General features: G+C 42.9%; 1 protein-coding gene across 1 annotated transcript in view; it reads left to right on the top strand.

Moving 5' to 3' along the window:
• NAT8L (N-acetyltransferase 8 like) overlaps positions 1-24,548 on the top strand; it is a 45,905-nt gene extending 21,357 nt beyond the window's left edge. Inside the window, exon 3 of the mRNA XM_003773438.4 lies at positions 24,035-24,548. Coding sequence (XP_003773486.1) covers positions 24,035-24,402 — 368 coding nt within the window. The 3' untranslated portion in view covers positions 24,403-24,548. The remainder of the gene's footprint in view (positions 1-24,034) is intronic.
• The last annotated feature ends 1,754 nt before the right edge of the window (positions 24,549-26,302 follow it).

Raw genomic sequence — 26,302 nt, 5'->3', positions numbered from 1 at the left:
AATGAGTTCTCAACGCAAACTAAGAGTCTCTAAAGTTTGTAAGGAGGCAAGTTGGAAATCAGGGACGGGATGAGGACAAGCTTCTTCTCTTACATTTGTGTAGCTTCCAAACTCTTATGTGTCTCTCTTCCAATGTGTCAGAAATCACCCGTCTCTTCCAGAAGAAGCTCTCATTCTGATTCTGCTCCTTGTGCATGTCCATCAGCATTCTACTCATTCTTTAGGAGTCATATCTCCTCTCAACACAACAGCCTGCAAAATGCCCCAGGCTTAGTTGGAAGTCTGGCTACATTCTTTTTCCAGGGAAAAATTTTTTGAAGTCTCCTTCAAAAAAAAATCAACTGGGATAAGCTTGAACCATATAACTTTATAGCATACACACAAACATCAGCAATTTAAAACCAGAATGATTTTTTTTATGATGTCCTTGTTAACCAGCTTATTATAACTTTGGGGAAAAAATGAAAAAAAACCAAATGCACAGTAACAGAATGTGTAATAGATCTGGTACTCTACAGAGTATCACTTGTCGGGTAGTGGTAATATGCCTAATTAATGTTAGACATAGCAGTTATACAGCTCAACACGCTAAAGACGCTTGCATCCTTGGAAGGAAAGCTACAGCAGATCTGGACAGCATACAAAGCAGAGGCTTCATCTGCTGACAAAGTCCATATAGTCAAAGTTAGGGTTTTTCCAGTAACGATGCATGCCTGTGAGAATTGGATTTGAGCATAGAATTGATGCTTTCGAATTGAGGTGCTAGAGACTTTTTTTAAAAATAGAGTTCTTTGTTTTTAAATAATAACTTTTTATTTCAAAATCTATACAAAGATAGCTTTCAACATTCACCCTTGCTAAATTTTGTGTTCCAAATTTCCTCCCTCTTTCTTCTACCCTCCTCCCCTAAAAGGCAAATAATTCAATATATGTTAAACACATGCAGTTCTTCTATACATATTTCCACATTTGTCATGCTGTACAAGAAAAATCAGATCAAAGGGGAAAAAAGAGAAAAAAGGAGCAAACAACAACAACAAAGGTGAAAATGCTATGTTGTGATCCACACTTAGTCCCCACAGTCCTTTCTCTGGATGCAGATGATTCTCCCCATCACAAGTCTATTGGAATTGGCCTGAATCATTGTTGAAAAGAGCCATGTCCCCCAGAATTGGCCCTTGCACAGTCTTGTTGCTATGTACAATGTTCTCTTGGTTCTATAACCTTCATTTAGCATGTTCATGTAAGTCTCTCTAGGCCTTTCTGAAGTCAGCCTTCTGATCATTTCTTATAGAACAATAATATTCCATTACACTCACACACCATAATTTATTCATCCATGCCTCTACTGATGAGCATTCACTCAATTTCCAATCTCTTGCCACTACAGAACATTTTGTATTTGCTACTACAAATGTTGTTGCACATATGGGTTCTTTTCCATTTTTAATGGTCTCTTTGGGATACAGGCCCAGTAGAGACATTGCTTGATCAAGGGATACACACAATTTAAAAGCCCTTTGGGCATAGTTTCAAATTGCTCTCCAGAATGGTTGGATCACTCCACCAACAATGTCTCAGTGTCCTACTTTTCCCACATTCCCTCCAATATTTGTCATTATTTTTTCCTGTCATCTTAGCCAATTAGGGATTTAAAGCATTTTTTCATATGAGTAGAAATGGTTTTAATTTATTTAATTAAATTTAATTCATCTGAAAATTGTCTATTCATATCCTTTGAAATCAGTCAGTTCTTAAAGGAATTAATTCAGGCAATTCACTGTAAAGTCAAATACTGAAGCTTAAATACTTTGGCCATATAATAAGATAGATCTCATTGGAAAAGACCTTGATCTTTGGAAAGATTGAAGGCAAAAGGAGAAGGGGCAGTGGAGGATGAGATGGATAGAGAGTGACGTGGAAACAATGAACATGAACTTTGTTTTTTTTTTTTTTATTTAATAGCCTTTTATTTACAGGATATATACATGGGTAACTTTACAGCATTAACAATTGCCAAACCTCTTGTTCCAATTTTTCACCTCTTACCCCCCCCCCACCCCCTCCCCTAGATGGCAGGATGACCAGTAGATGTTAAATATATTAAAATATAACTTAGATACACAGTAAGTATACATGACCAAAACATTATTTTGCTGTACAAAAAGAATCAGGCTCTGAATTATTGTACAATTAGCTTGTGAAGGAAATCAAAAATGCATGTGTGCATAAATATAGGGATTGGGAATTTAATGTAATGGTTGTTAGTCATCTCCCAGAGTTATTTTTCTGGGCATAGCTAGTTCAGTTCATTACTGCTCCATTAGAAATGATTTGGTTGATCTCGTTGCTGAGGATGGCCTGATCCATCAGAACTGGTCATCATCTAGTATTGTTGTTGAAGTATATAATGATCTCCTGGTCCTGCTCATTTCACTCAGCATCAGTTCGTGTAAGTCTCTCCAGGCCTTTCTGAAATCATCCTGTTGGTCATTTCTTACAGAACAGTAATATTCCATAATTTTCATATACCACAATTTATTCAGCCATTCTCCAACTGATGGACATCCATTCAGTTTCCAGTTTCTAGCCACTACAAAAAGGGCTGCCACAAACATTCGTGCACATACAGGTCCCTTTCCCTTCTTTATAATCTCTTTGGGATATAATCCCAGTAGTAACACTGCTGGATCAAAGGGTATGCACAGTTTGATAACTTTTTGAGCATATGAACATGAACTTTGAGAGAGAGTGGAAGATAGAAGAGCCTGGTATGCTGTGCTCTGAAGGGGTCATAGAGTTGGACATAACCGAACAACGACAATTTGATAGGATGTGCATCTCTATAGTAACCAATCATCAGCAACAAAGCAAAACAAGCCAACTGAGCAACACCAGATATTCCAACTCCCTCATCTTACAGAGGAGGATACTGAGGCTCTGAGAGGCCCGTATGACCAAACACTTTGATTCTTCTGCCAGAGTTCTTTTGTTTCCTTTTAAGGAAAACTCTGAATTTCTTGAACCTCAGTTTCCCCCCTACAAAATGCTAGTGATACTTGAGAGTCCTTATGAGGAAGGATCTGAGAGCCCTGAAACAGTTGTGGGCATGAATGAATATAAGAGCTGAGAGGATGACTACAGTACTTTATGCTCTCCCTCATTTATATTTATTTCTCCCCACAACTCTGAGCTTAACAGAATGAGGTTAGTTGGGAGGCCTGAATTCAAATTCTGGCTCTGCTACTGACTAATTGTGACTCCAAATCCACTGCCTTTTTTTGTTATACTAGACAATTTTCATTCTATCTGAGGCCCAGTTTTCTCCTTGGCAAAATAGGGAAAATAATGTTCTTTACTTAACAGGGGTGGTGGGAGGAAGATCCTTTGTAGAATTGAAAGCATTTTGGAAATGGGAGTTGTGTTTATTTGTCTTCACTGTCTTTGGGTTATTCTTGAGACTGGGGGTATTTGTGTTCTGTAAAGTTTTAGAGACTCAAATCTAGTTTGATGGAGATGGTGAATGATTGAATCAAGGAGCAGAATGCACAGGATGCCAGCTATCTTCTATTGGACTAGGCTTTCCATTCAATCTTTGCTCTACTAAAGAAATGTAGACTATAATAACATTTATATGATTCTTTAAAGTGTGCAAATTATCTCACTTAATCCCCACAACAACCTTGTGAGAGAGGTATTATTATTATTTTCATTTTACAAATGAAGAAACTCTAGCTGGGAAAGTTTAAGTGATTTATTATGGGGTCACACTATTAATGAGTGTGGATTTGAACTCAGGGGATGAATATAAACTGTCAGAGCCAGAAGGGATGTTAGGACATAGGATGTGGAATATCAGAAGAATGGAAGAAAAGTTAGAACACAGAACATGTGCTATTCTCACACATGTAACAGCCCCTTAAGCTCCTTGAAGATGGTGCTGCTTTACTTTTCAGTCTTTTAATCCGGGCTACAGATCCCTACTTCTTTCCATAGCTCCTTGAATGGCTTGTCTTCATCATCCTGGTCACTCCAGATTGTCAACATCCTTCCTAAAATATGGTGCCCCAAACTGAACAGAATCTCCCAGATATTGTTAGGATGGGACAGAGCAGGTGCAACCAGCTTTCTGATGCAATGCCCTACTCATTGCCATGTTGCAGTGTTGACTGTATGGTGCTTGGTACATGGTTGGAATTTAGTAAGTCCTTGTCAATTGATTGACTTCTATTGAGCTTGTCATCTCCTAGACCCTCTTCTTCCTTACACACTTGATTGTTATCTAGCTTGTATTTGTTTACTTGTTTAGCTTGTATTTGTATACTTGTTTTTTTGAACAAACAAGTAGAAATTTACTTTTACCTTTACTCTATTTTATCTTATTAGCTCTAGTTCATTTTTAAATGTCCTGGCAGAATATACAACAACTGAGTTAACACCGTCTTCCTACATAGTTCTCAGTTATCCTCCAGAATTTTCAGCTATAGCAATGCATTAAGAACCTCAGGTTCTCTTTAATTTCTTATTATCGTGGTTTTCACCTCCTTAACAACCATTTTATGTCCTTCTTTCTAGTTCAAAAATCAGTTTCCTTGAAAGAGAAGACAAAAGCAAATCAAGATCTGAATGACTGTTCATCTCTCAATTACCTGTTATTATCCATTCATTCCCAACTTTTATTTTGGAGCGTCTTCTAGCTAAAGATGGCCTTTTGATTGTGTATAACACTCACTGATTTTTTCATTCTGAGTTTTGTTGTTCCTAAGTTGTTTTACAGCATTATGCTAGACTTTTGTATTTCCCTTCTATAAGCTTCTCTTCTTTTTTCATTTAAAAATCTTATTGAATTCCCAGATTATCCATATGGATCTTTTCCTTTTATTTTTTTATTGGAATTATTTCTGTTTATATCTTTAGACTTTGCTTCTCAAGAGCTTTAGTGTATGGAATCTATTCAATCCTTTCTTTAAATCTTTTGTTATCAACTCTCATAGAATTTAGGGTTCATGTCCTCTCTACCCAATTTTCTTCTCTTTAGGATGAAATGGTGGTTTTCCTACATATTTCCTGACCATTTATATATATCCCAGCAACTAGTCTTAGTCATCCTTCTCCATGTGAATCAGAACCATAATTGTCATTTGGAGAGAGAGAGAGAGAGAGAGAGAGAGAGAGAGAGAGAGAGAGAGAGAGAGAGAGAGAGAGAGAGAGAAAGAGAGAGAGACAAAGAGACAGAGAGAGAGAGAGACAGTGTTTTAGTTTTGGCTGACATCTGGATACTTGAATGTTACTCAGTACTTTGAGAGCATGGCTTTGTGCCTGGTTTGACATCTGTTTCCTGAATTCCTTATCCAATTTCTCCCTCTGCCTGGGTGGCTTGTAGTTTATTCCATTGACGATTTTGTTTCAAATTCTCTTATTGATCCTTGCCCAGATGTATTTTTTCCTTCAATCATGTTTCTTGCTTGGAGTTTCTAAATTTCCTCCTACATCTTTCTAAAATTAAATTAAAAAAAATTTTAATCAGATTAAATTAGATCCTTCTCTTCTTACAATCTCCTCCCTCTCTGCTGAAAAAGGAAATACACACAAAACCATTGTAACAAATATACATAGATGAGGAAATACAATTTGCACTTTGGCCATGTCCAAAAAGTGTATCTCACTCCTAACTCTGTGATCTGAAGCTATCACCTTTCTGTGAGGAGATAGAATGCTTTATCACAAGTCCCCTGAAATCATGGGGGATTGCAATGATAAGAGCTATTGTCTTCCAAAATTGTTTGTCTCGACAATATTGTTATTATTCAATAAACTGTTTTCCTCGTTCTGCTCATTTTGTCCTACATTAGTTCATATATGTCTTTTTAGGTTTCTTAATTTCTTATAGAATGGTAGTATTCCATTACATTCATAAACTATGACATATTTAATCATTCATTAATTAATGGCTACTTACATTTTAAAGTAAGACATTTTAAAAAATATGGCCAGTATGAGAATTTGTTTTCCTTGATTAGTTTCCTTGTTTCTAATTCTGTGCCACCACAAAAAAGTTTTCTATAAATATTTTTGTATGAATTCTTTTCCTTTTTCTTTGATCTTTGTGGTGTAAACCTTGTAGTAGTATTGTAAGCATCTTTTTGATATTCAGCATGATTCCCTTTGTTTTCTCTTTTTAAATAGGGTATATCCTTCCAAAATCATATTCCAACTATAAGTATTATTGCTACCTATTAAATCAAATTTCTTTCCTTGTGTTAGAAGGTTTTTTCTCCACATTGTGCATTGTTTAAATACCTGACGTTATGGGTTTTATTGCTGGATTTTTGGTTTTTAGTTTTGTTAAACTTTGTATTTTGTGAATTAATGCGCCTCTCTACTGCTATTCTCCCAGTATTGTTGGTACTATTGTCTTTGGTACCATTTTGGTGGATATATTTTGGCAGTTTTCTCCCTTCATTCTCCCTTTGATCAGGTCTGGCTCACCTTAGAGGAATAGATTTTTACCTGCCCTCCTTAGGTGCATTCCATCCCTGGGCAAGAATACCATTTCTAAATGTAATATGATAATGGTGGTGAACACCCTGACTGTGATCTCATTAGTTCTAGGTGCTGTACTTCCTCCAGTGTCCTGTTGAGATCTAAAGCAGAGCCTCAAGGTCTAGATCACTGCAGTATAAGCTCTGCTATGTATTGTCTACCAAACTGAAGAAGCTCAGAATATGGATTTCTCATCCAAGACCAGGCTAGCCAAGTTTGTGGACTGTGCAGTAGACGTGGCCTCTAAATGGTAAAAATTTTCAGCCACAGTGACCTTTCCATGCCATTTACTAAGACTTGGAGAGATCACAATTGCCCTTGAGGGAATATCCTTCATTTCTTATCATCTTTATATTATCATATACCATTATACATATCATATGCTATCATTTCACAATTTCATTGCTGAGCTCATAGATCTTTGAAGCAAAGGACTATATTAATTTTTTTCAGCTACTATATCATACTGATGGCACATAATGCTGACCTTCTACTTACAATCTCAGTTCTTTTTCCTACAGATGATTGCAGCCACACCTTCCCTAGCTAGCTAGTCTTTGTATCATAGAGCAGAGCAGAAATTCCCAAACTTTTTCCTTCCAGTCTCAGTAACTTTTTTCATGGTGTCCCTTCACCTAATGAAATACTTAACAGTTCTATTAAATCAGAAAGGCCCAAACTTACTGATAAGTAATAATAATAATAAGTATTTATGTTCTAATTATATAGTAGTCATTTAAAAATAATGTACACAAAGTAAAAGAAAATAGCATTTAAATTTTATTTGGAAATAAACACAATAACTAATGGGATATGTATACCTGTTGGGAGTTTTCACACTTAAAATCAAATTGGACATCACTACCCCCATTTCCTGTTTCACATTAATTTTCTCCAAATACTTGCTTTTTATCACAGCAGATGCTGAAAGCCTACTTTGCAAAGATATCACATAATAAATGGAATTAGGATCTGCTGAGCTGTCGCACTTAGTAGCAGATACTAAGTAGCAGATACAGCCACTGTGTTAAAATATCTTGTAGCATCCCTATGAGTTCGCTGTGGTGTCTAAGGGTGCAACTGTGCACAGTTTGGGATGTTACATTTTTCTTCACTACATTCTATCCTTTTAGATTCAGTTATTTATCCAGGCTGTTGATAAGCAATTTAACTATGGCTTCATCCAAGTCATTGATAAAAATACTCATCAACACAGGACGGAGGCTAGCTCCCTGTAAGATAACATCAGTTTTTGAATGAGTTCTCTTGGGGCATCCATCCGGGTCTGAATCCATTTAATTCTTCTATAATCATAGTCTTAATTCATGTTTATGTGGCACTTTATTACTAAAATCTAGCTCCTCACAAAGACACTAGGAGGGACTTGGTTAAAAGCCTTGTTGAAATCTAAGTAACTCATAGGTATAGCATTTCCCTGATTTGCAGGGAATAATAATAATATCTATTAATAATCATTATTATATAATATTTAATATCTAATAATAATAAAGCTAGCATTCATTTAATGCTTTAAGGTTTGCAAACTTCTTTACAAATGCAATATTATCTCATTTGATCCTCACAACTACCCTACGAAGAAGTTATTTTTATTCCTATTTTTACAGATGAAATAAATTTCATTCATTTATTTAATATGATATTTCATTTTCCCCTAAATACATGTTAAGATAATTTTAAATACTTTTTTTGGGTTTTGAATTCCAAATTCTCTCTCTTCCTCTTTCCCTTTGCTCCTGCTGAGTTAATAAAAAATCTGATATAATTTATATATATGCAGCCATATAAAACATTTTCATATTAGTCATTTTGCACAAGAAGATGATGAGATAAATTTTACTTTGATGAGGTAGGGGGAGGCAAAGAGGAGTAAGACTTGATCCCCAATCCTTCCCTCAAGAAATTTATAGTTGACTTGGGGAAGCAGAGCATAAATACATGCTGAGTTTCATAAAAATGCAAGAAATAGCAAAGATTAAATAACAAAAAACTACAGGTGAAGTTGGAGAATATTATTAGAGGACCAGTGAGTTCCTGCACTAGGAAGCTCTGAGATGGGAGATATTGGTGTGGAAGGCTTCAGGGCATCGAGGTGGTGCTAGTCCTGCAGTCATGAAGATTCCCCTTCATGAGATCAAATCTGGACTCAGACACTAATTGCTTGATCCTGGGCAAAGTTACTTAACTCTGTTTGCCTCAATTTCTTCATCTGTAAATGGATGGAGATGGAGGAGGAAGTGACAAACCACTCTAACATCTTTGCTAAGACAACCCCAAAATGTGGTCATGAAGAATTGGACATAGGGTTCCTTCATCCTCTGTTTCTTCCTCCAACTTGGAATATTTTTCCTTTGATGGATTTTGGCTAAGATATTTCTAAAATTTTTCCTTTTGGATTTATTTTAGGGAGTTCACCAATTCACTGATGAGTGAATTCTATTTTCATTCTACTCTCCAGTTCTAATAGATATTGGCAGTTTTTATTTATAATTTCTTGAAATATAATGTTCAGGATTTTTTAAACTATTGTTTTCAGCAAATCTGGCGATTTAAAAATTATCTTTGCTGTTTTTCAGGTCAGTTGTTGTTTTTGCAAGGCAGTTGGAGTTATGTGCCTTGCCCATGGTCACACAGCTAATAAGTGTTAAGTATCCGAGACTAGATTTGTACTCTGGTCTTCCTGACTTCAGGGCCAGTGTTAGATCTACTGCTCCACTTAGCTCATGCAGACATTGATTTCTCTTTGGTTTGTAGTTTTAAGGGAGTCTGTTACTTGCTCAAGGTTTAGCATTTTTTCCTTCCAAGTCCTTTCTGCTTACCAGGCCTTTGATGTTTAGAGTGGTGATGGATCTTCAGAGTCCATTCTTGCATCTCAAGACACAGTGTGACAGGGCCCTCTTTGGGTTCCTGAAATGTCTGGCTCTGAGATGTCCAGCCACGGAGCTCCTCATTGCCTGCTGCTGCTCTCCCTGGGCTTCCTAAGTTCCTGCCCTGAGGCTTTCTGACCCAGCTGGGACTTTTCCAGGAGAGTTCCTGTGGCTGCTTTTGGACACAGAGCCTTGCGGCCCACATGTGTCCAGTGCTGGTTCTGCTAGGAGGCTCTTATGTCCTAGCACCGGCTTTGTTGGAAGCCTTTTTCAAACATTTGCCTGCGTGCTTCTGGATGGCTTTCTGCTCAATTCTGGGATGGAAGACGTCATTTACTGAAGTTTTTTCATTGGATTTCTTGATTATTACTTAGAATAAGGCAAACTTCAGATTTTTGCTGGAATAATTCTGGGGGAATGTGGCCTATCTCTATGAAGGCAGCCATCTCGGTCAGAAATCTAGACAAACTTACAAGACGATCAGGGTACAGAGAAAATACAGACCTACTCTGGCAGAGGGCCTTCCCTCATTTGGGAGTCCTCTATAACAATGATATCAGAGGTACCACGCTCTGTCCTTTTATTTGAATGAACTATCTCATTCCCCCACTGGCAGTGGTAATTAGATGCATTGTATAAAGAATTGGATTTGGAGTCAATCAATCAGTCAAAGGCACTGAATTAATGTTTCCCACTCTTTGGCCAGAAATGCCCAGAGGTAGTTGGAGGTTTTATACAAAAATGGTGTTATAAGGAAAGAAAGCATTTGGGGACCCTCCAGATACTCTGGAAATGGCAGATATTTTTGTAAGAAAATTCAGCCACAGATATTTATTAAGTACCCGCTATGAGAAAGAGAGAAGTAGGTGGCCCAGTGGATGGAGTGCTAGGTTTGGAGTGAGTATAGTAGAAATTGTATTGAGGAAAAAACAGTCAAAACTGCCCAAATAACTTTTAATCTAAAGTTTTTGCTTCTCCTATGTCATTCTTTATATTTATCTCAAATGTGGCCTCAGATACTTACTAGCTGTGCAAAGTCACGTGATATCAGCCTGCCTCAGTTTCCTCATCTATGAAATGGGGATAATAATAGCACCCCTCCAAGCTTGTCATGGGGATCAAATGAGACAATATTTGTAAAGAGCTTAACACGGCACCTGACGCCTTGTTGCTGCTACATAAATGCTTTTATTTATTGTTGTTGTTAATGGCACGGGCCCTATATTTGGGATCTGGAAAATTGAGTTCTTGTTTAATTTTTGCTGCTCATGAGCTGATTTGGGACAAGTCACTTCCCAATTCTGGGACTTGGTTCTCTCATCTGTCAAATCAGGGACTAGGTTGGACTAAGTGGCTTCTGTGGCCTATTTGAACTTTAATAGTGTGTATGTGTGTGTGTGTGTGTGTGTGTGTGTGTGTGCGTGTGTGTGTGGGTGTGTGAGAGAGAGAGAGAGACAGACAGACAGACAGACAGAGACACACAAAGAGAGGTCATCCCTATTTTCTAAATGTGCCAAATGATTTCATCCTGCTGGGCCTGCTTCCCAGGGATTCTGAGGAGAAGATAAGGAAATACTCCTTAAGACACAGAAGTGCTGCATTTTTGAGGGGTAATTTTGAGGGCTACTCTGTGGCCAGATGTTTGATGAGAGTAAGATTACAGATGGCCTTGTGTTCCAGGCTAAAGCCCTTGTGTTTATCCCAGAGGCGATAGGGAGCCCTTGAAGGTTTCTGAGCAGGAGAAGTTCGCTGTTAGATCCGTAGCCATGTGAGGCGTAGAGAGAGATGAGGTTGTTAGGGACAGTATGGAGGCTGGGTGAGGTCACCAGGGCCCGAGCTGCAGTTTAGGCTGCAGTGTGAGCAGAGACCCACCAGACTGTTGATTCTACTTTGGCAACAAATGGGCTATTCTTGGAGCTGAGATGCCAGGGAGGGAAAAAGATGCCTCTGTGGTTCCGAGCCTGCTGACTCATCCACTGAGTCTCCTTTGCGGCAATTACAGTGGGATGATGGGGCTGCTGTGACCTTGGGAGGAAGGCCGGAGGCAGGCAGCAGATTCCCTCCTCCCATCCGCGGGCACCCCGTGGCCTCTGGGTGGCCTTGTCCGGCTCAGGGTGCCTGTGTTCAGCCAGATGCGCTGGGGGGGGGGGGGGGGGCAGGCTGTTCTCTCTCCCCCATCCTCCCAGGCAGGCACACGCAGCTCCTGCTGCCAGGCTGCCGCTGTCCCTGGTACAGATGGGTCTCTGTGTTTCTTTAAGGGGCTGCTTGAGTCTTGGGCCCCCCCTCTCCCCTGGGCATCTCCTGACTGAGAACAGACCGGTGCAGTCTGAGGGAGGATAGGCAAAAAGAAGGGGATAGAGGTGACATGGAGGGGAAGGAATATTGCATCAGCATCTCCAGAGGCAGCATGTTAGTGAGAAAGAGCTGGCTTCAAATTCTGCTTCCCACAATTGTTGGGAAACCAGGTAACTTTCCTGGGCCCCCAGTTTGCTCACTCGGAGATGAGGCAGTTGGGCTAGAGGCTTCTGACGGCCTGGATCTATGACCCCACCTTCTCTGACCTTGCCCTGGTGATCCTGGACGAGTCTTGCCCTCTGTCTGAGCCACCACCACAACGTGAGGGCTGGGGTTAAGTGATTGCCAAGGCCTTTCACTATCCAATGGCCAGAGCTGGTTTACAGCTGGAAGGAGCATTTAAGCGGGAAGTGAGAACTGGACCCAGCCCCTTCCTCAGGCTCCGGAGGGGAGCTCCCTGGCCCACACCCGGCTGCAGGTTTATCAGAAAGCATGGGGAGCACTCTTCAGTTCTTCCTTTATGGAAATGTTGCTTGACAAGGGAGGCCTGAATTCCAGGCCCATTCAGGTTCCCTTCTCCATAAAATAAACTGGGTTGGGTCAGAGGAGCACTAGGACGCCTTCTGGCACTAACACCAGGGCCACTAACTCTTTCTACCTTTCTGGCCTTCTGTTTCCTCCTCCATGAAATGGAAGCGATGGCTGCTTGCTCTGCTAACTTACACATCCAACATAGGAATTTTTGTTCATTTTGTTTATGAAAATATAAACGCTATATGGATTTTTTAAAAAGTGAAACATCAATAGCAAGGGGGCAATATGGCAGATTAGGTAGAAAGAAAGCTGGCCTTCAAGATCAGGGTTCAAGTTCTGCTTCTAAGATGCTGGTTGGGTGATCTTGGGCAAGTCACTTAATGTTGCTCTAGGCAACTTTCCAAGAAGGAAAAACTTGGATGGAGGGAGTGCCTTAAAAGGCAATACTTTTTTTTTAGTGCCGAGGCCATTGGGGTTAAGTGAGTTGCCCAGGATCACACAGCTAGGAAGTATTAAGTGTCTGAGATCAGATTTGAACTCTGGTCCTCCAACTTTAGGGCTGGGGCTCTATCCACTGTACCTTCTAGCTGCCCCAGTAATTCCTATTCTAATCACAGGTCTAGTCCCTACTTCTAAGAGCACAATGATATTCTACAATAGTCACATATCATACTTTGTTCAATTATTTCCTAATCAGTTGGCTCATGATTTTCCCCCTCCCCCCAATTTTTCACACTGGTAAAAAAAATGCTGCTCTGAAGAATTTGGTGCATCGTGGACTTAATTTTTTGTCAAAAAATGCAAGACACTTTTGAAGGCTCCAGAGTGTTCCTTATTTGCCAATTATAGGTCAATTTGCTGTGCTGGAACAAAATGGCAAGGGGCCACTTTTCAATTAGGTCTGGACCAAGTGTGGAATGTAGTTGAGACCAAAGGGCCAGTTAGGCCCTGGGCTCCCATGAATAGAAGTCTTGTATCCAGAAAGAGCAGTAGATGCCATGTCGTCGTTCTCCGGGCCTGGCTGATGGGGCAGAACACATTTTGAGTTATTGTGTTCAGTTCCGGGCACCATATTTTAAGAAGGACATTGACCTGCTGGAGCCCATCCAAAGAAAGGCCTCTAAGGCTCTGAGGGGGACTGGACACTATGTTCAATGAGGCTTGGGGCTGTCTAGCCTAAAGAAATCACAGGATTGACTTTATTATTGTTTTCTTGTTGTATGGAAGAATTTGACTTATTCTTCTTGGGCTCAGAGGGAGACTTAGGAATGATGGTGGATGTTAAAATGAGGCAGATTTTGGCTTAATTTATTTTATTTTATTTTATTTTTGCTGAGGCAATTGGGGTTAAGTGATTTGCTCAGGGTCACACAGCAAAGAAGTGGTAAGTGTCTGAGGCCAGATTTAAACTCAGGTCCTCCTGACTTCAGGGCTGGTGCTTTAACCACTGCACCACCTAGATGCCCCGATTTTGGCTAAATTTAAAGAAAAACATACTAATACTAAGGAAGTGGGCTGCCTCAGGAAGTGTGTGAATTGGAGTGACATCTTGCCATGTTGACTGTTGATTCCCAGAAGGCATTTAACTCCAGCAGAACAGAACCAGGCCTGGAAGGCTTTTTTTCCAAGAGGGAGGAGTCTGCCTTGCCTCTGTCAGGATTCTCCGAGATCCTTTAGTCTGCGGATCCCAGCTTTTATAGCGATGTGGTCGTTCCCATATTCCTGCTTGTGGACAGCTCAATGCCCAAAACACCAGAGGGGCATGCCAGGGAGATCCATGACCATTCAAGGAGAGATGGATCTCACCCCTTGTCATCTGGATTATTTCTTACAACAGCCTGTTGGTGGGTCAGGCTACCTCAAGTCTTCCCCCACTCCAATCTATTTTCCATTCAGTCACTGGTGATCTTCCTAAAACACGAGTATGAGCACATTACCCCAATGCTCAATAAATTCTGATGCTTCCAGGAGCAAATACAAAGTGCTGTGTTTGACATTCAGAGGCCCCTCCTACCTTTCCAGGCTTCTTATTCCACCCCACCCCCCCACGTACTTCAGTCTAGTGACATTGGTCTCCTGGTTGTTATATATATATATATATATATATATATATATATATATATATATATATATATATATGATGACTGAAGATACTGAATGAGAGTATTGCTGATTCCATGTAATACTAATTGACCCATCAGAATGCCTCCTTGCTGGATGCTGGAGAGCCTCTGAATGGGTCTCTGAAGTCGAGAATGAACACGTGGATGACTGCCATCTGTGTAAAGAAAGGGATTTCCTAAACTCTTAAGATCCTAAGAGCACATCTGAGCGCTGAAGCATAAATTAACATGTCCATGGGAGTCTGAGAAGGACAAGAAGAGGCCGGAGAAAATGCCAGACAAAGAAGAGTGGGAGGAACAGAGGTGGTTAGCCTGAAGATGAAGGGCACACGATGACCGTCTTTAAAATTCATTCTCTTTTTTTTGATGTTTAAATGTTTAAACTAGCTTATCAGAGGGATCTTGTAGTCAGAAGCAGCAAAGCTGAAAGTTTGATAGAGCTCCCATGTTATTCTTGTGGAGAAGATGGAGTTTTGTGGATTGGGCGGTAAGACATTAAGAGGGATTTGAAACTGGGTGAATGGGCAAGCTGAAAGAGTAGTTGTTCATTGTTCACTGTGGGCTTGGCAGGAGGCCTCAGGAGAGCCTCTCCAGTGGAGGGCTTGAGCCCTGGACTCATTAATGACTTGGAAACAGGCGTGGGGGGTATGCTCGTTGGCTTTGCAGTATGCAAAAAAACACACGGTGTGACAACAGATCTCAAGCGTCCAGAGCATCTGGGGGATCAGATAAGATGGAAACTCCTGGGGGGTAAGGGTTGTTTTGTTCCTTTACTTGTCTCCTCAGTGCCCAGCATCATGCCCTGTACAGAGACAAATGACAAGTGCTTGCTGGGTAGGTGAAATTCTCTAGGAATAAATGTAAAGTCTTAGACTTGGGTTTGAAAAATCCAATTTCAGGAGTACAAAGCAAGGGGCCATGCAGTTGTTCTGAAGAAGATGGGGGGGGGGTCTCAATTGACTGCAAGGTTGCTATGAGTCAGCAGAAGTTCAGATAATGGGTCCCCCACAGGAGGGAGGCCTGGGAGGGCATTCTTGTCCTGAGGAAGCCAGGAGGCACTAGCCACAAGGAAGGCTCTAGGGCTTAGGTGTTCTGGGCTGCGATGGGCCATACTGTAGGTTATTCACACTCAGGTCAACATCCATACACAGTGAATTCTTGTAAACTTATCCAGGGAGAAGGGAGTGCCAGGTTTGAGATTGGAAACTGAGTCAAAGCTCGGTGGCCCAGTGGGTTGGTTTGGAGTCAGGAAGATCTGAATTCAAAGGCACTTAACTGTGTGATCCTGGATAAGTCACTTAAGTTCTAGCTGCCTAAGTTTTCTCAATTATAAAATAAAGATATCAAAATATTAAATATACAACAACAGAACCTGCCTCCCAGGGTTGTTGTCAGGCCCAAATGTGACGATATCTGTAAAGTGCTTAGCACCGAGCCTGGCATTCAACTGGCACTTAATAAATGCTTACTTTCTTCTTTCAGAGCTTCTCAGCTGATCAGCAGCGGGCTCGGGCTGCAATGCATTTCCCACTTGAGTGAGACCTAGTCTAAAAAAAAGAATAAAGTGTTATCGAAGGAATGAGGAGAAGACCTAGTGGGGATAGTATACATATATATGTAGTTGTCTTTATATATTTATACATATATATATATATATATATATATATATAATTGTCTTCAAATAGTTGAAAAGTTGTCACGTGGATAAGAGATTATTCTTGTTCTGCTTGATGTCAGCAGCTGTGGGTGGAAGTTTCAAAGGTAAACTTAGACATGTGGTCAGAAAGCTTCCTAATAATTAGAACTGGCCCAAAGTGGCTCAGGCTGCCTCAGGAGGCAGCCGGTTTTTCTTTCCAGGAGGCCTTCTCCAAAGGCTTGGGGACCACATCTGGAGGGGGGGTGGCCATTCTCACAAAGTATGGAGCAATGGCCACCTTGGGTGAGCATTCTATCCTAGTGCATCCCACACTCAGGGACAGGTAGAAGGAAGCATGCTCTAGGCCAATCAGAGGATCCCCGCTACCGTAACCATGACCTCCCCTCAGCCCCAGAAGGAGACAGTCCAAGACTCTGAACCAGAGAACTTGTATGTTTTGGGTGGTGGTAACATTGGGCCTGGACGGCCATTGATGTGCTTTTCAGTTAACAAATTGTGTGGTTCAGTGATCTGAGGCTGTTATTTGCTCTGCCTGGTCCCAGTGGGGAGAACCGAGATGTTGTTACTTAGTTGTGTCTGACTCTTTGACACAAGATGCTGCACTTGTTTGCTCTTTTCTTCTCTAGATCACTTTACAAATGAGGGAACTGAGGCAAACTGGATTAAGTGACTTGTCCAGGGTCACACAGTAAGCGTCGGAGACTGGATTTGAATTTAGGCCGTCCTGATTTTAGGCCTGTCTCTCTATCCATTGGGTGCCTAGTGCCCAAGTCAGATTTTAGCTTGATGGAATGAAGAAATTTCTAACAGATAGAGCTATTCAACCAAGGCAACAGGCTGCTTTGAAAAGTAGTGAGTTCCCTGTTACTGAAGGTATCAAGAGGATCCTTCTGCTCTGGTACAGGTTAGACAAGCTGCCCTCTCAGGTCTCTTCCTGTTCTGATACATGGGGTCCTGGTGCTTTGGATGTGAATCACTGGTATCTCAGTATCCCATCTTGGGTAGCGTGCTTTCTGCAGAGTCTTGTCTCACCCTGGACATCCTACAGAGAGATTTCCAGGGGGTTAGTATTTTGGGAGCATCACTGGAGCCCTTGCAGATGCTAGTGGGGCTGAGGATCATCCCAGTGAGGTGTGTGCTTTCCTGATGGTTTACAGATAGATAAGCCCTGGAAGGCTGAACCAAGAGGAGATGTTGGTGAAAAGGAATAGTATGAGGTGATGATGAATGGATGGATAAATGAATGAAAATGCATTTATTAGGTACTTACTGTGTGCAGAACACTATGCTCCATGAAGACACAGATAGAGAGGAAACTCCCGTTCTAACAGGAGGAGACAATCCATATGGCTAGAGAAGTAAGTTGGAGATAAGGCATGGAAAGTGAGGTGGACTTTGGGGACAGGCTGAGAGTCAGGTGGCTCAGACTGGAACCGGAAAGCATGGCATATTGGAGTCAGAGGGGACCTTGAGGATCATCCTTAGCGGGAGGTACAGTGGATAGGATGTGGGTCTGATTTCAGGAAGATCCAATTCCAAATCCATATTCAGACAATTCCTAGCTCCTGGACAAGTCATTTAAATGCTGTGTGCCTCAGTCTTTCTATCTGTAAAATGGGGATAACCTACTTCCCAGGGTTGTTGTAAAGATCAAATGAGAAAACTAAAGTATTTAGCACAGTGGCTATAATATATATATGTATATGTAATATATGTATCCTCCCATATATATATATACACATATATATTTACAAATTTTATTTACTTTTAATACACATTGCTTTATGAATTATGTTGGGAGAGGAAAAATCAGAGCAAAAGGTAAAAACCATGAGAAAGATTAAAAAAAAGCAACAGAAAAAAGAAGTGAACATAGAATGTATTGATTTGCATTCAATCTCCTCAGTTCTTTTGCTGGATGCAGAGGGCATTTTCTGTCCAAAGTCTATTGAGATTGCTTTGAATCACAAACCCCCCTCCACACACACACAATACAGTAAATGCTACATAACTGTTTATTAGTTGTAATTATCACTATCATTATTTTATGGAGGAGGAAATGAGAGAAAGAAGTGGTTTGTTCCATATCCCAGAGCAAGTTGGTTTGGAACTAGGAACTTGCACCTCACTCTATAACTCCAGTGCTCCCTGAAGTGAGCTACTTTAATTGAACTTTTGAGACCCTTTGCCAGTTGGTGCTTTTCATCTTCCTTCCTCGATTTGAACCTTTAGGTTTAGGAAAGATGGAGGGAAAGGTTTGAGACCCACCAGTGAGATACTCTTTGTCTTTCCTTCTCTTCTCTCTTCCCATTTCCTGCTCTGGACAGGATGTTGGCCCAATCTCCTCAGCTGTAGTCTAAAAACTCCCAAGCAATACATACATGTAGGCAGAGGGGCCTCTGTCCTTCCAGGGCAGGGGGTCTCTGGGGTGCCCGGCTTTCTTTGGCCCATTTGGGAATCCAAGGAATCGTTTCTATTTCTTTGGGGAGGCAGGGGCTCACTTTAGTAGGCAGCAGCTGAAGCATTAAAAGAGGAAGGAAGCTGTCTAAGTAAATGGGAGAGTCTCCTGACTCTCAAGGTACTTACTCTCTCCTTTAGCCAGAAAGGCTATTTGATACCAGGGTGCATTGGCAGCTCGGTGGCTCAATGGCTAGAGATGCCTTAAGTCGGGAACACTCATTTTCCTGAGGTCAAATTTGAGCTCAGACACTCACTAGCCATGTGACCCTGGCAGGTCACTCAACCCTGTTTGCCTCAATTTCCCCCTCTGTAAAATGAACTGGAGAAGGAAATGGCGAGCTATTTCAGTATCTCTGTCAATAAAATCCAAAATGGGGTCATGAGGATTTGGTCATAATTGAAAACGATTCCCAGCTAGTGTCAGAGGCCAGATTTGAACTCAGAAAGATGATTCCTCTTGATTCCAAGCCCCAGTGCTCTGTTTGCTGTTCCCTACTTGGGTAGATACATCTGTAGATGGAGAGAGCATTTACTAAGTGCTCACTGTGTGCCAAGCATGATGCTAAGAACTAGGTGCATAAATATAAGCAAACAGGGCAGTCCGTGCCCTCAGGAGCTCACATCCTAATAAAAGAACAACAGCTCATAAGAGAGAACTGGGTGGCTTGAAAACAATACAATTCTAAAAATAAAAATTCTAAAGAGACACTTGGTTCTTCTGGTAACAGAATTGTCATCATGTAGTCCTTTTCATTTTCTCAAAATAAATTTACTTTTCCAGTTTTCTCTTGACTCTCGTGTTTGTATTTCAAAGTTCCTATTCAGCTCTGGTCTTTTCATCATCAGATATACTTGAAATCCTCTCTTCCATTAAAAGACCAATTTCCCCTTGTATTGTAGTGAACTTTGCAGCCTAAGTTATTATTGGTAGCTAAGTGGGGAGGGTGGACAGAAAGCAAGACCTGAAGTCCTGGATCCAGGTTTCACCTCAGACACTTCAAGTGACCTCTGTTTGACTCAGTTTCCTTATCTGTAAAATGAGGATCATAATAGCCTTTCTGTTGGGGTTGTTTTGAGGATCGAATGAGAAAACATTTATAAAGCTTTAGCACAGTGCCTGGCACATAGTAAGTGCTGTATAAATATTAATTATTATTAGTCTCTAGCTTTTGCCTTTTAGAATATTATATTTCATGATCTCTCATTTACAGTGGAAGCTGTATCCCCGATATTTTCTCTTTGATACTTAAGCTGCTGCTTTTTTGGCTATTTGCAGTATTTTTTATTTTTCGTCTTGATGTAAGAGCTCTAATTTAGGGTTTTCTGAAACTTTTGCTTTTGGGATTCCTTTCAGGAACTGATCAGTGAATTCTTTCCATCTTTACTTTGCCATCTGATTCCTATCGTGTCCAAGCTTTTAAAAATAATTATGGTTTTCAGGGAGTCCAGAAATTCTTAAATGATTTCTCTTTGATATGTTTTTCAAGTTGGTTTTTTTTTCCTATCATCATCTCTTATATTCTCTTCTACTTTAAAAAAATTCTTTTGATTTTCTAGTGTTTCTTGCTGAATTATAGAATCAGTGATTTCTGTTTGGTTTATTCTGGTTTTCATGGAATCCATTTATCACTTTCTCTTTTAAGTTACTCATTTACTTTTCAGTTCTGCCCTCCAGACCTCTAATTTAATTTTAAACATCTCTTGCTTCATTTCTTCCAGTTGTTCATGGTAGCCTTTGGAAATGGCCAGATCAATTTCTTTTAGTCTGTGTTTATAGGTGTTATGGAGTTACTCTCTCCTTCTGGAAGATTTTTAGGTTTGCAGTTATTTTTGATACCAGGTGGTATTTTCTTGGATTTACTCATCTCTCCAGCTTTACTTTCTAAAGTGGGCTAGCCTAAGATACTGTCCATTGCTTCCTGCTGTGCTTCTGAGTGAAATGATCAGCTCTCTTTGGTCCTGCTCTGGGTCCCCTGGGTTACTGCAGTGACCTTTACTGTCCTGGATCTCTGAGGTTCAGGGCTTTCTCAGGACAATGTTAGGGAACTCTGGGCCTGGGCTAGCGCTGTGTGAGTGTGGAAGCACCTTGTTGGCTCCTGTCTGCTTCTGTTTGCTGGGATTTCCGAGGTTCTTTTCCTGGGGCTTTCTGGTCACCCTGAGACTTTCTCAAGAGAACCTTCTGCTTCTGCTGCCCCAGGACACAGAGCCGTGTAGGTTCCACATGTCCCTGGCCATCTTTGATCAGGCTGAGTGGTTCCCTGGTACTAATTCTGAATTTAGTGGAAGGGATCCCTTTCTCCAATTTTCCTTGAGCTGCTTACTGACTTTTGTGCAGTTTGGGATTGGAAGAAGTTCCTTACTATAGTTTCTCAGTTGATTTCTCTGTCATCACTTGGTCTGGTCTCTATGCACTTGGTGCAGATGTGAGGGTTTTGTTGAGTAGGTAGGTATGTGGAAGAGGGATAATTTATCGCTGTTTAGGCAGCCATCCTGGGTGGAAATCTGTCCTGTGTTTGTGTCACACTCATCACCTAGAGTGAGTGTGTTTGAGCTGGAGTGGTAAACAGGATAGAGCCTTGGGCTTAGAATCAGTTAAACTCATTTTCATAAGTTCAAATCCAACCCCTGACACTTAGTAGCTGTATGACCCCAGGCAAACCACTTGACACAGTCGGCCTCAGTTTCCTGATCTGTAAAATGAGCTGGAGAAGGACGTGACAAACCATTCCAGTATCTTTGTCAAGAAAATCCCAAATGGGGTCATCAAAAGTGGAACACATTTGAAATGATTCAACAACAAAAATATAATTGAAGGACTTAAAGTGGAAGCACTTGAAATAATTATCAAGGTTTGTTACCCGTTTTTCTTTCCCTTCCGTATAATATTAGTTATATGTCATCATTCTCAGCAGAATTGCTGTCAGAAAGTTGGGACTTGGGTAAGTCAGATCTCTGATCATGGAATCATAAGTTTAGAGTTCAAAGATTTGGGGCTTTCTGAAACTTTTGCTTTTGGTATTCCTTTCAGGAAGTGATCAGTGGATTCTTTCCATCTTTACTTTGCCATCTGGTTCCTAGTAATACTAGTAATTACTAGTAAATTAGTAAAACTAGTAAAATAGTAATTACTAGTATAACTAGTAATAGTAATGATAATAATAACCCTATTTGTATAGTGTTGTAAGGTTTTCAGAGTACTTTACAGACATTATTACATTTTATCCTTGCCACAACTCTGTGGTGTTTTTATGCCCATTTTACAGATGAGGACACTAAGTGATTTGCTTAGAGTCACACAGCTACTAAGTATTTGAGACAATATTCGGACGCGGGTCTTTCTGCTTCCAAGTCTAAGCTCTGAGCCACCATCTAATTCAAGTGCTTCATTTTATGCCCCTTTGAACCCCTTTGACCCTTCCCAAGTAACCAAGTGTCTGGTTAATGAATGAATAAACATGGTACTTATGGTACCAAGCAGTGGATGTTTTGGGAAAGGGGAGAGATCGTTTTGGGTTGGAGGAAGTCAGAGGAGACCTCCTGAAGGAAGTGGCTCTCGAGTGTGGAGGTGTCCCCTGCACAGCCTCACTCCCCAGGAAAGCATGAAGGAAGTGCAGGGAGAGGAAGTATTTCTTCTCCTTTGGCTCTGGGCGACTGGCCAAGGCAAGGCAAAAAGGACAGAGCATGGCAGGTCCTTGAGAGACTGGTGCAGCCCCTGGACCCTCTCCGCTTTTCTGACGGTCTTGCAGGATGTTCTTTGTCTAATCAGATGGTGTTGCAGTGACTGGAACAGTCTCTGGCTCCATCTTGCCCTGGCAGGGTGAAGCTGATAATAAGGGCTTAGCCACATGGGGAGGGCACAGGTGGTGGTGAAGCCCCATTCTGGAAGGAAGATGGGGACAGCCCAAGGGTGGTCACATTGGGTGAGACACTAACCACTCCCAATCCTTGTCATATTCCCAATGCTTGGGGGTGGGGACCAGGTGGGAGCCCTGCCTCCAACTAGGCCAGAGACAAAGCAGGGTCAGGGATGACAACTGCTTTGAGTCTGGGCTCAAACCAACCTTGGGCAGACTCTGATACTCTGCTTTCTGAGCTGTTCCTCAGCTTGGGAGCAATTTTTAGAGCTGGTGAGATTTTAGAACGTAGGGGGTTATATATTTTTTACCATGTTTAACATATATTGGACTACTTGCCATCCAGGGGAGGGGGTGGAGGGAAGGGGGGGGAGAAATGGAACACAAGGTTTTGCAAAGGTCAGTGTTGAAAAATTATCCTTGCATATGTTTTGAAAATAAAAAGTTTCAACTAAAAAAAAGGAACATAGGATGTTAGAAGTGGAGGGGCTTTAGAACCTGGAAAGTAAGAGGTAGGAAGGACCTTAGTGACCTTCCTCTTCTTCCCCTGCAGTCCAGTTCTTTCGTTTTATAGCTAGGGAAAGTGAGACCAGAAATGAAAAAAATAGTGAGTCAGTAGGAGAATAGGCCCCTAAACTCAGGCCTTCTGACTGCTTCCCTTTCCTCTTTCTTCTGCTCTTTTTGGCCTTCTGGGCCATTATTGTTCTGTTTGAGAGGGAAAGGCCTGAGGTATTCACTTTGACTCCTTGTAGTCATCCAGGACTGTGACTCCTGGGAGAAGTTCCCAGCAATTCCTGGAAGAGGGTTGTTGGGGAAGAGGAATGGGGATGGGGACTATTTTTTTTCTCTAGGGGAAGGGGGACTTGAGGGAGAGACAGTTGCTCGGGCACTCAGTTGAAAGCCTTAAGACAACAACAATAAAACTATCTGTGAAAAGCCTCCTTCTGCTTACCTAGTGTATGGAGGAAGCCTGGAGTTCTCCCAGTTTATGTTGGCGGAACACCAACCCCGCAGGTACAAATAATGGCTGACGTTTCTGTAGCATCCTGAAGCTGGCAGGTTGCTTTGCACAGATTACCTCATTTGAGGCTCAGAAAAACCCTAAAAGATAGGTCCTCTAGGTGTTAATGGATCCATTTTATAGATGAGGTCACTGAGGCTCTGGGTTGCAGACCTGGCTGAGTGTACAGAGCGGAATTCCAACCCAGCTCTCTCAGACTCCAAGTCCAGCAGCAGCCTCATCCCTGGGCCCCGCTGCCTTTCCAGCTGGAGAGGCTCTCACTCCTGTCTCTCTGGGACCAGTATAGCCGAGGTTTGTCACCAGAATATTCGCCCCCCGCCGAGAGGGGCTTGAGAGACTGACCTTCCTTTGGAAATCCGTCTTTTAAGTTCTGGAGGCGGAGAGTCTCCGCGGTAGCATTTGGAGCTAATCCTGAGCCGGTCTCGGGGAGCTCCCGCCCTCTCCTTGCAGGGAAAGCAGCAAGGACTTATTCTTAGCTCCGTTTTGTGGGTGAGGAAGCAGAAGGGAGGGAAAATCGCTTGTCACCCGCGGAGCCGGGATCGCGAGCCCCCCCATTCTCCGGCCCAGGCGTGGCTGGCCCGCCGCTCGGGGCTGAGACTTGGGGGGGGCCGGGAGCCGGCGCTCTCCTTCTCGGCGGCCCCTAATGCCTGTCTTCTCTGCAGGTTCCTGCTTTTGGGTGGCCGTCCTGGATGGCAACGTGGTGGGGATCGTCGCGGCGCGGGGCAGCGAGGACGATAACACGGTGGAGCTGCGCCGCATGTCTGTGGACTCGAGGTACCGAGGCAAGGGCATCGCCAAGGCCCTGGGCCGCAAGGTGCTCGAGTTTGCCGTGCTCAACAACTACTCGTCCGTGGTGCTGGGGACCACCGCCGTCAAAGTGGCCGCGCACAAGCTCTACGAGTCGCTGGGCTTCAAGCACATGGGGGTGGTGGAGCACTACGTCCTGCCGGGAATGACGCACTCCCTGGTGGAGAAGCTCTTCTTTCAGCTCCGCTACCACCGCTACCGCCTGCAGCTACGCGAGGAGTAAACGCGCCCTTTCAACCGCCGGAAAAACCAAACCCAGCCCTACCCGATGGTTCTCCTCCCTCTTTTCCAAACGCTTAACCCAGCACTTTCACGGATTGTGGTTTGTTTGTTTTTAGGTTGTACGGTTTATTTGGCCGGTTTTTTTTTTTTTTTTTTTGTTAGGGGGGAGGCAGGGTGGGGGAAGGGGAAGAAGATCTGATTATTTCATTATTTAAAAACCTTTTTTCTTTCTTTGTTTTTTTTTTTTTTTTTTTGGTGGTCGTTGGTTTTGAGTTGGTTGCCGCCCCCTCCCCACCCCTCTCTCCCCGCCCCGTCCCATCTTCGATTCGCTTCCCACATCCCGTCAGTATCCACACGGACTCTGACCAAGACAAGACAACAGAAGTAATAATTCAACGAGCAGGCGGGCAGTCTGCCCGGGCCGGCGGCCGCGGCCGCTCTCGGAGCGCCCCGAGCCCACGGCCGTCCTCCTCTCGCCGGAGCCCCACGAGCCACTTCTCCCGGGTGATCCACGGCGGGGCTCCGGCCTCCCGCGTCAGCTGTAACTGTCCGAGCCCGCACCCACGCACTCTTCTCCATCTCCCACGTAACACAGAGACGTAAGCACAGAGACTGAAAGCAGAAACATTAGAGAAAACAGACCTTTCCCTCTGGTCCCCAGCCCTCCGCCTTCCCTGGCCTGGTGTACATAGAGCAGCCTCACCGTCCACACGCAAGCTCCAGGAGCCGCCCCTTCCAGCGGATTGTCACTCTCCTTCCACCCTCCGCCTCCCATCCCTCAACTTGCGGGCATTTCCCAGCATGATCCTGGCCTGTAAGGAGGACATGCACTCTTTGTCCCAGGCCTGGTGGTCAGTGGTCAGCGGTCCACCGGGAGACCAGCATGGGAAGCCGCTTTGCTGTACTGCATGAAGAGGATGTGCCTGCTTGTGCTTGCAATCCACGGCTCACTCGTAGCACTACCATCCGGGCAATGACCTTGCACTTTTTTTCTGGATGTGCCTCATTCTGCCAAAATCGTCTGAGGGAACCCCTGGTGCATCCGATGACTGAGACTCTCTCCCTCCTCCGTCTCCTCTCACTCCCTCGAGCCTCCTCAGCCCCTTCTCTCTCTCTCTCTCTCTCTCTCTCTCTCTCTCTCGACCTAAGCCAGCAAAAGACTTAACCCATTGGACCCGTGGAGATCCAGTGTAATATAGTGTAAAATAGCAGCCTCTGATTTCTCTCCCCTCCCGCCCCGCCTCCGGTCCGCAGCCCTCTCCCAGCCGGAGCTTTGGGCCAGACTCTGGCCGCCACTATCACCCGGCCTCTTTTCCCACATCCCCACGTTGTGATTTCACGTCATTAAGTTTTCTCCTGTTTATTTGTGGTCCTACTCCCTCCCCAGCCTTCCTCCCCTTTCCTGTCCTCGTCCTTCCCTTCCCGTGCTCCCCTCCCCCTCCTTATCTTACTTTATGAGTTTATTTTATTTTGGCTGTGGCTGAACGGTGTCATTGAAGCCTAGGGGGAGGGCGGGTTCCTATGGCAACACATTTGCACATTAATGTGCCCACCCAATCCAGCCCCTTCAGCAGAGCCTTGGCTGGGAAGCTAGCGGCCCGATTATCCTAAGCAGCTGCCTGTTAGATAAGCGCGGGCCTGGCCCCGCCACGGAGGGAAGGCGCCGCTTGACCGGGGCCCCGTGTGTGCCAGGCAGACGGGGCGTGGGTCTGCACGGAGGATGGATGTACAGTGCCTGTCCCGGAGCGGCCCAGACGACAGCTTCTTCTCGCCTGAAATCGTACCTTTTTTTGTAACTTATTTAACAGAATAGCAACTTTGCATGACTTTACTGTCTTGGGAAAAACCGGTAGGTTATACTTAAAAAAGAAAAAAACCACAAAAACATACAGAAAAACCAC

This window comes from Sarcophilus harrisii, chromosome 6 (genome assembly GCF_902635505.1).
Source record: "Sarcophilus harrisii chromosome 6, mSarHar1.11, whole genome shotgun sequence".
Lineage (NCBI taxonomy): Eukaryota > Metazoa > Chordata > Mammalia > Dasyuromorphia > Dasyuridae > Sarcophilus > Sarcophilus harrisii.
Note: the sequence above shows the minus strand (reverse complement) of the source record. Positions and strands in the feature narration are given on the sequence as shown.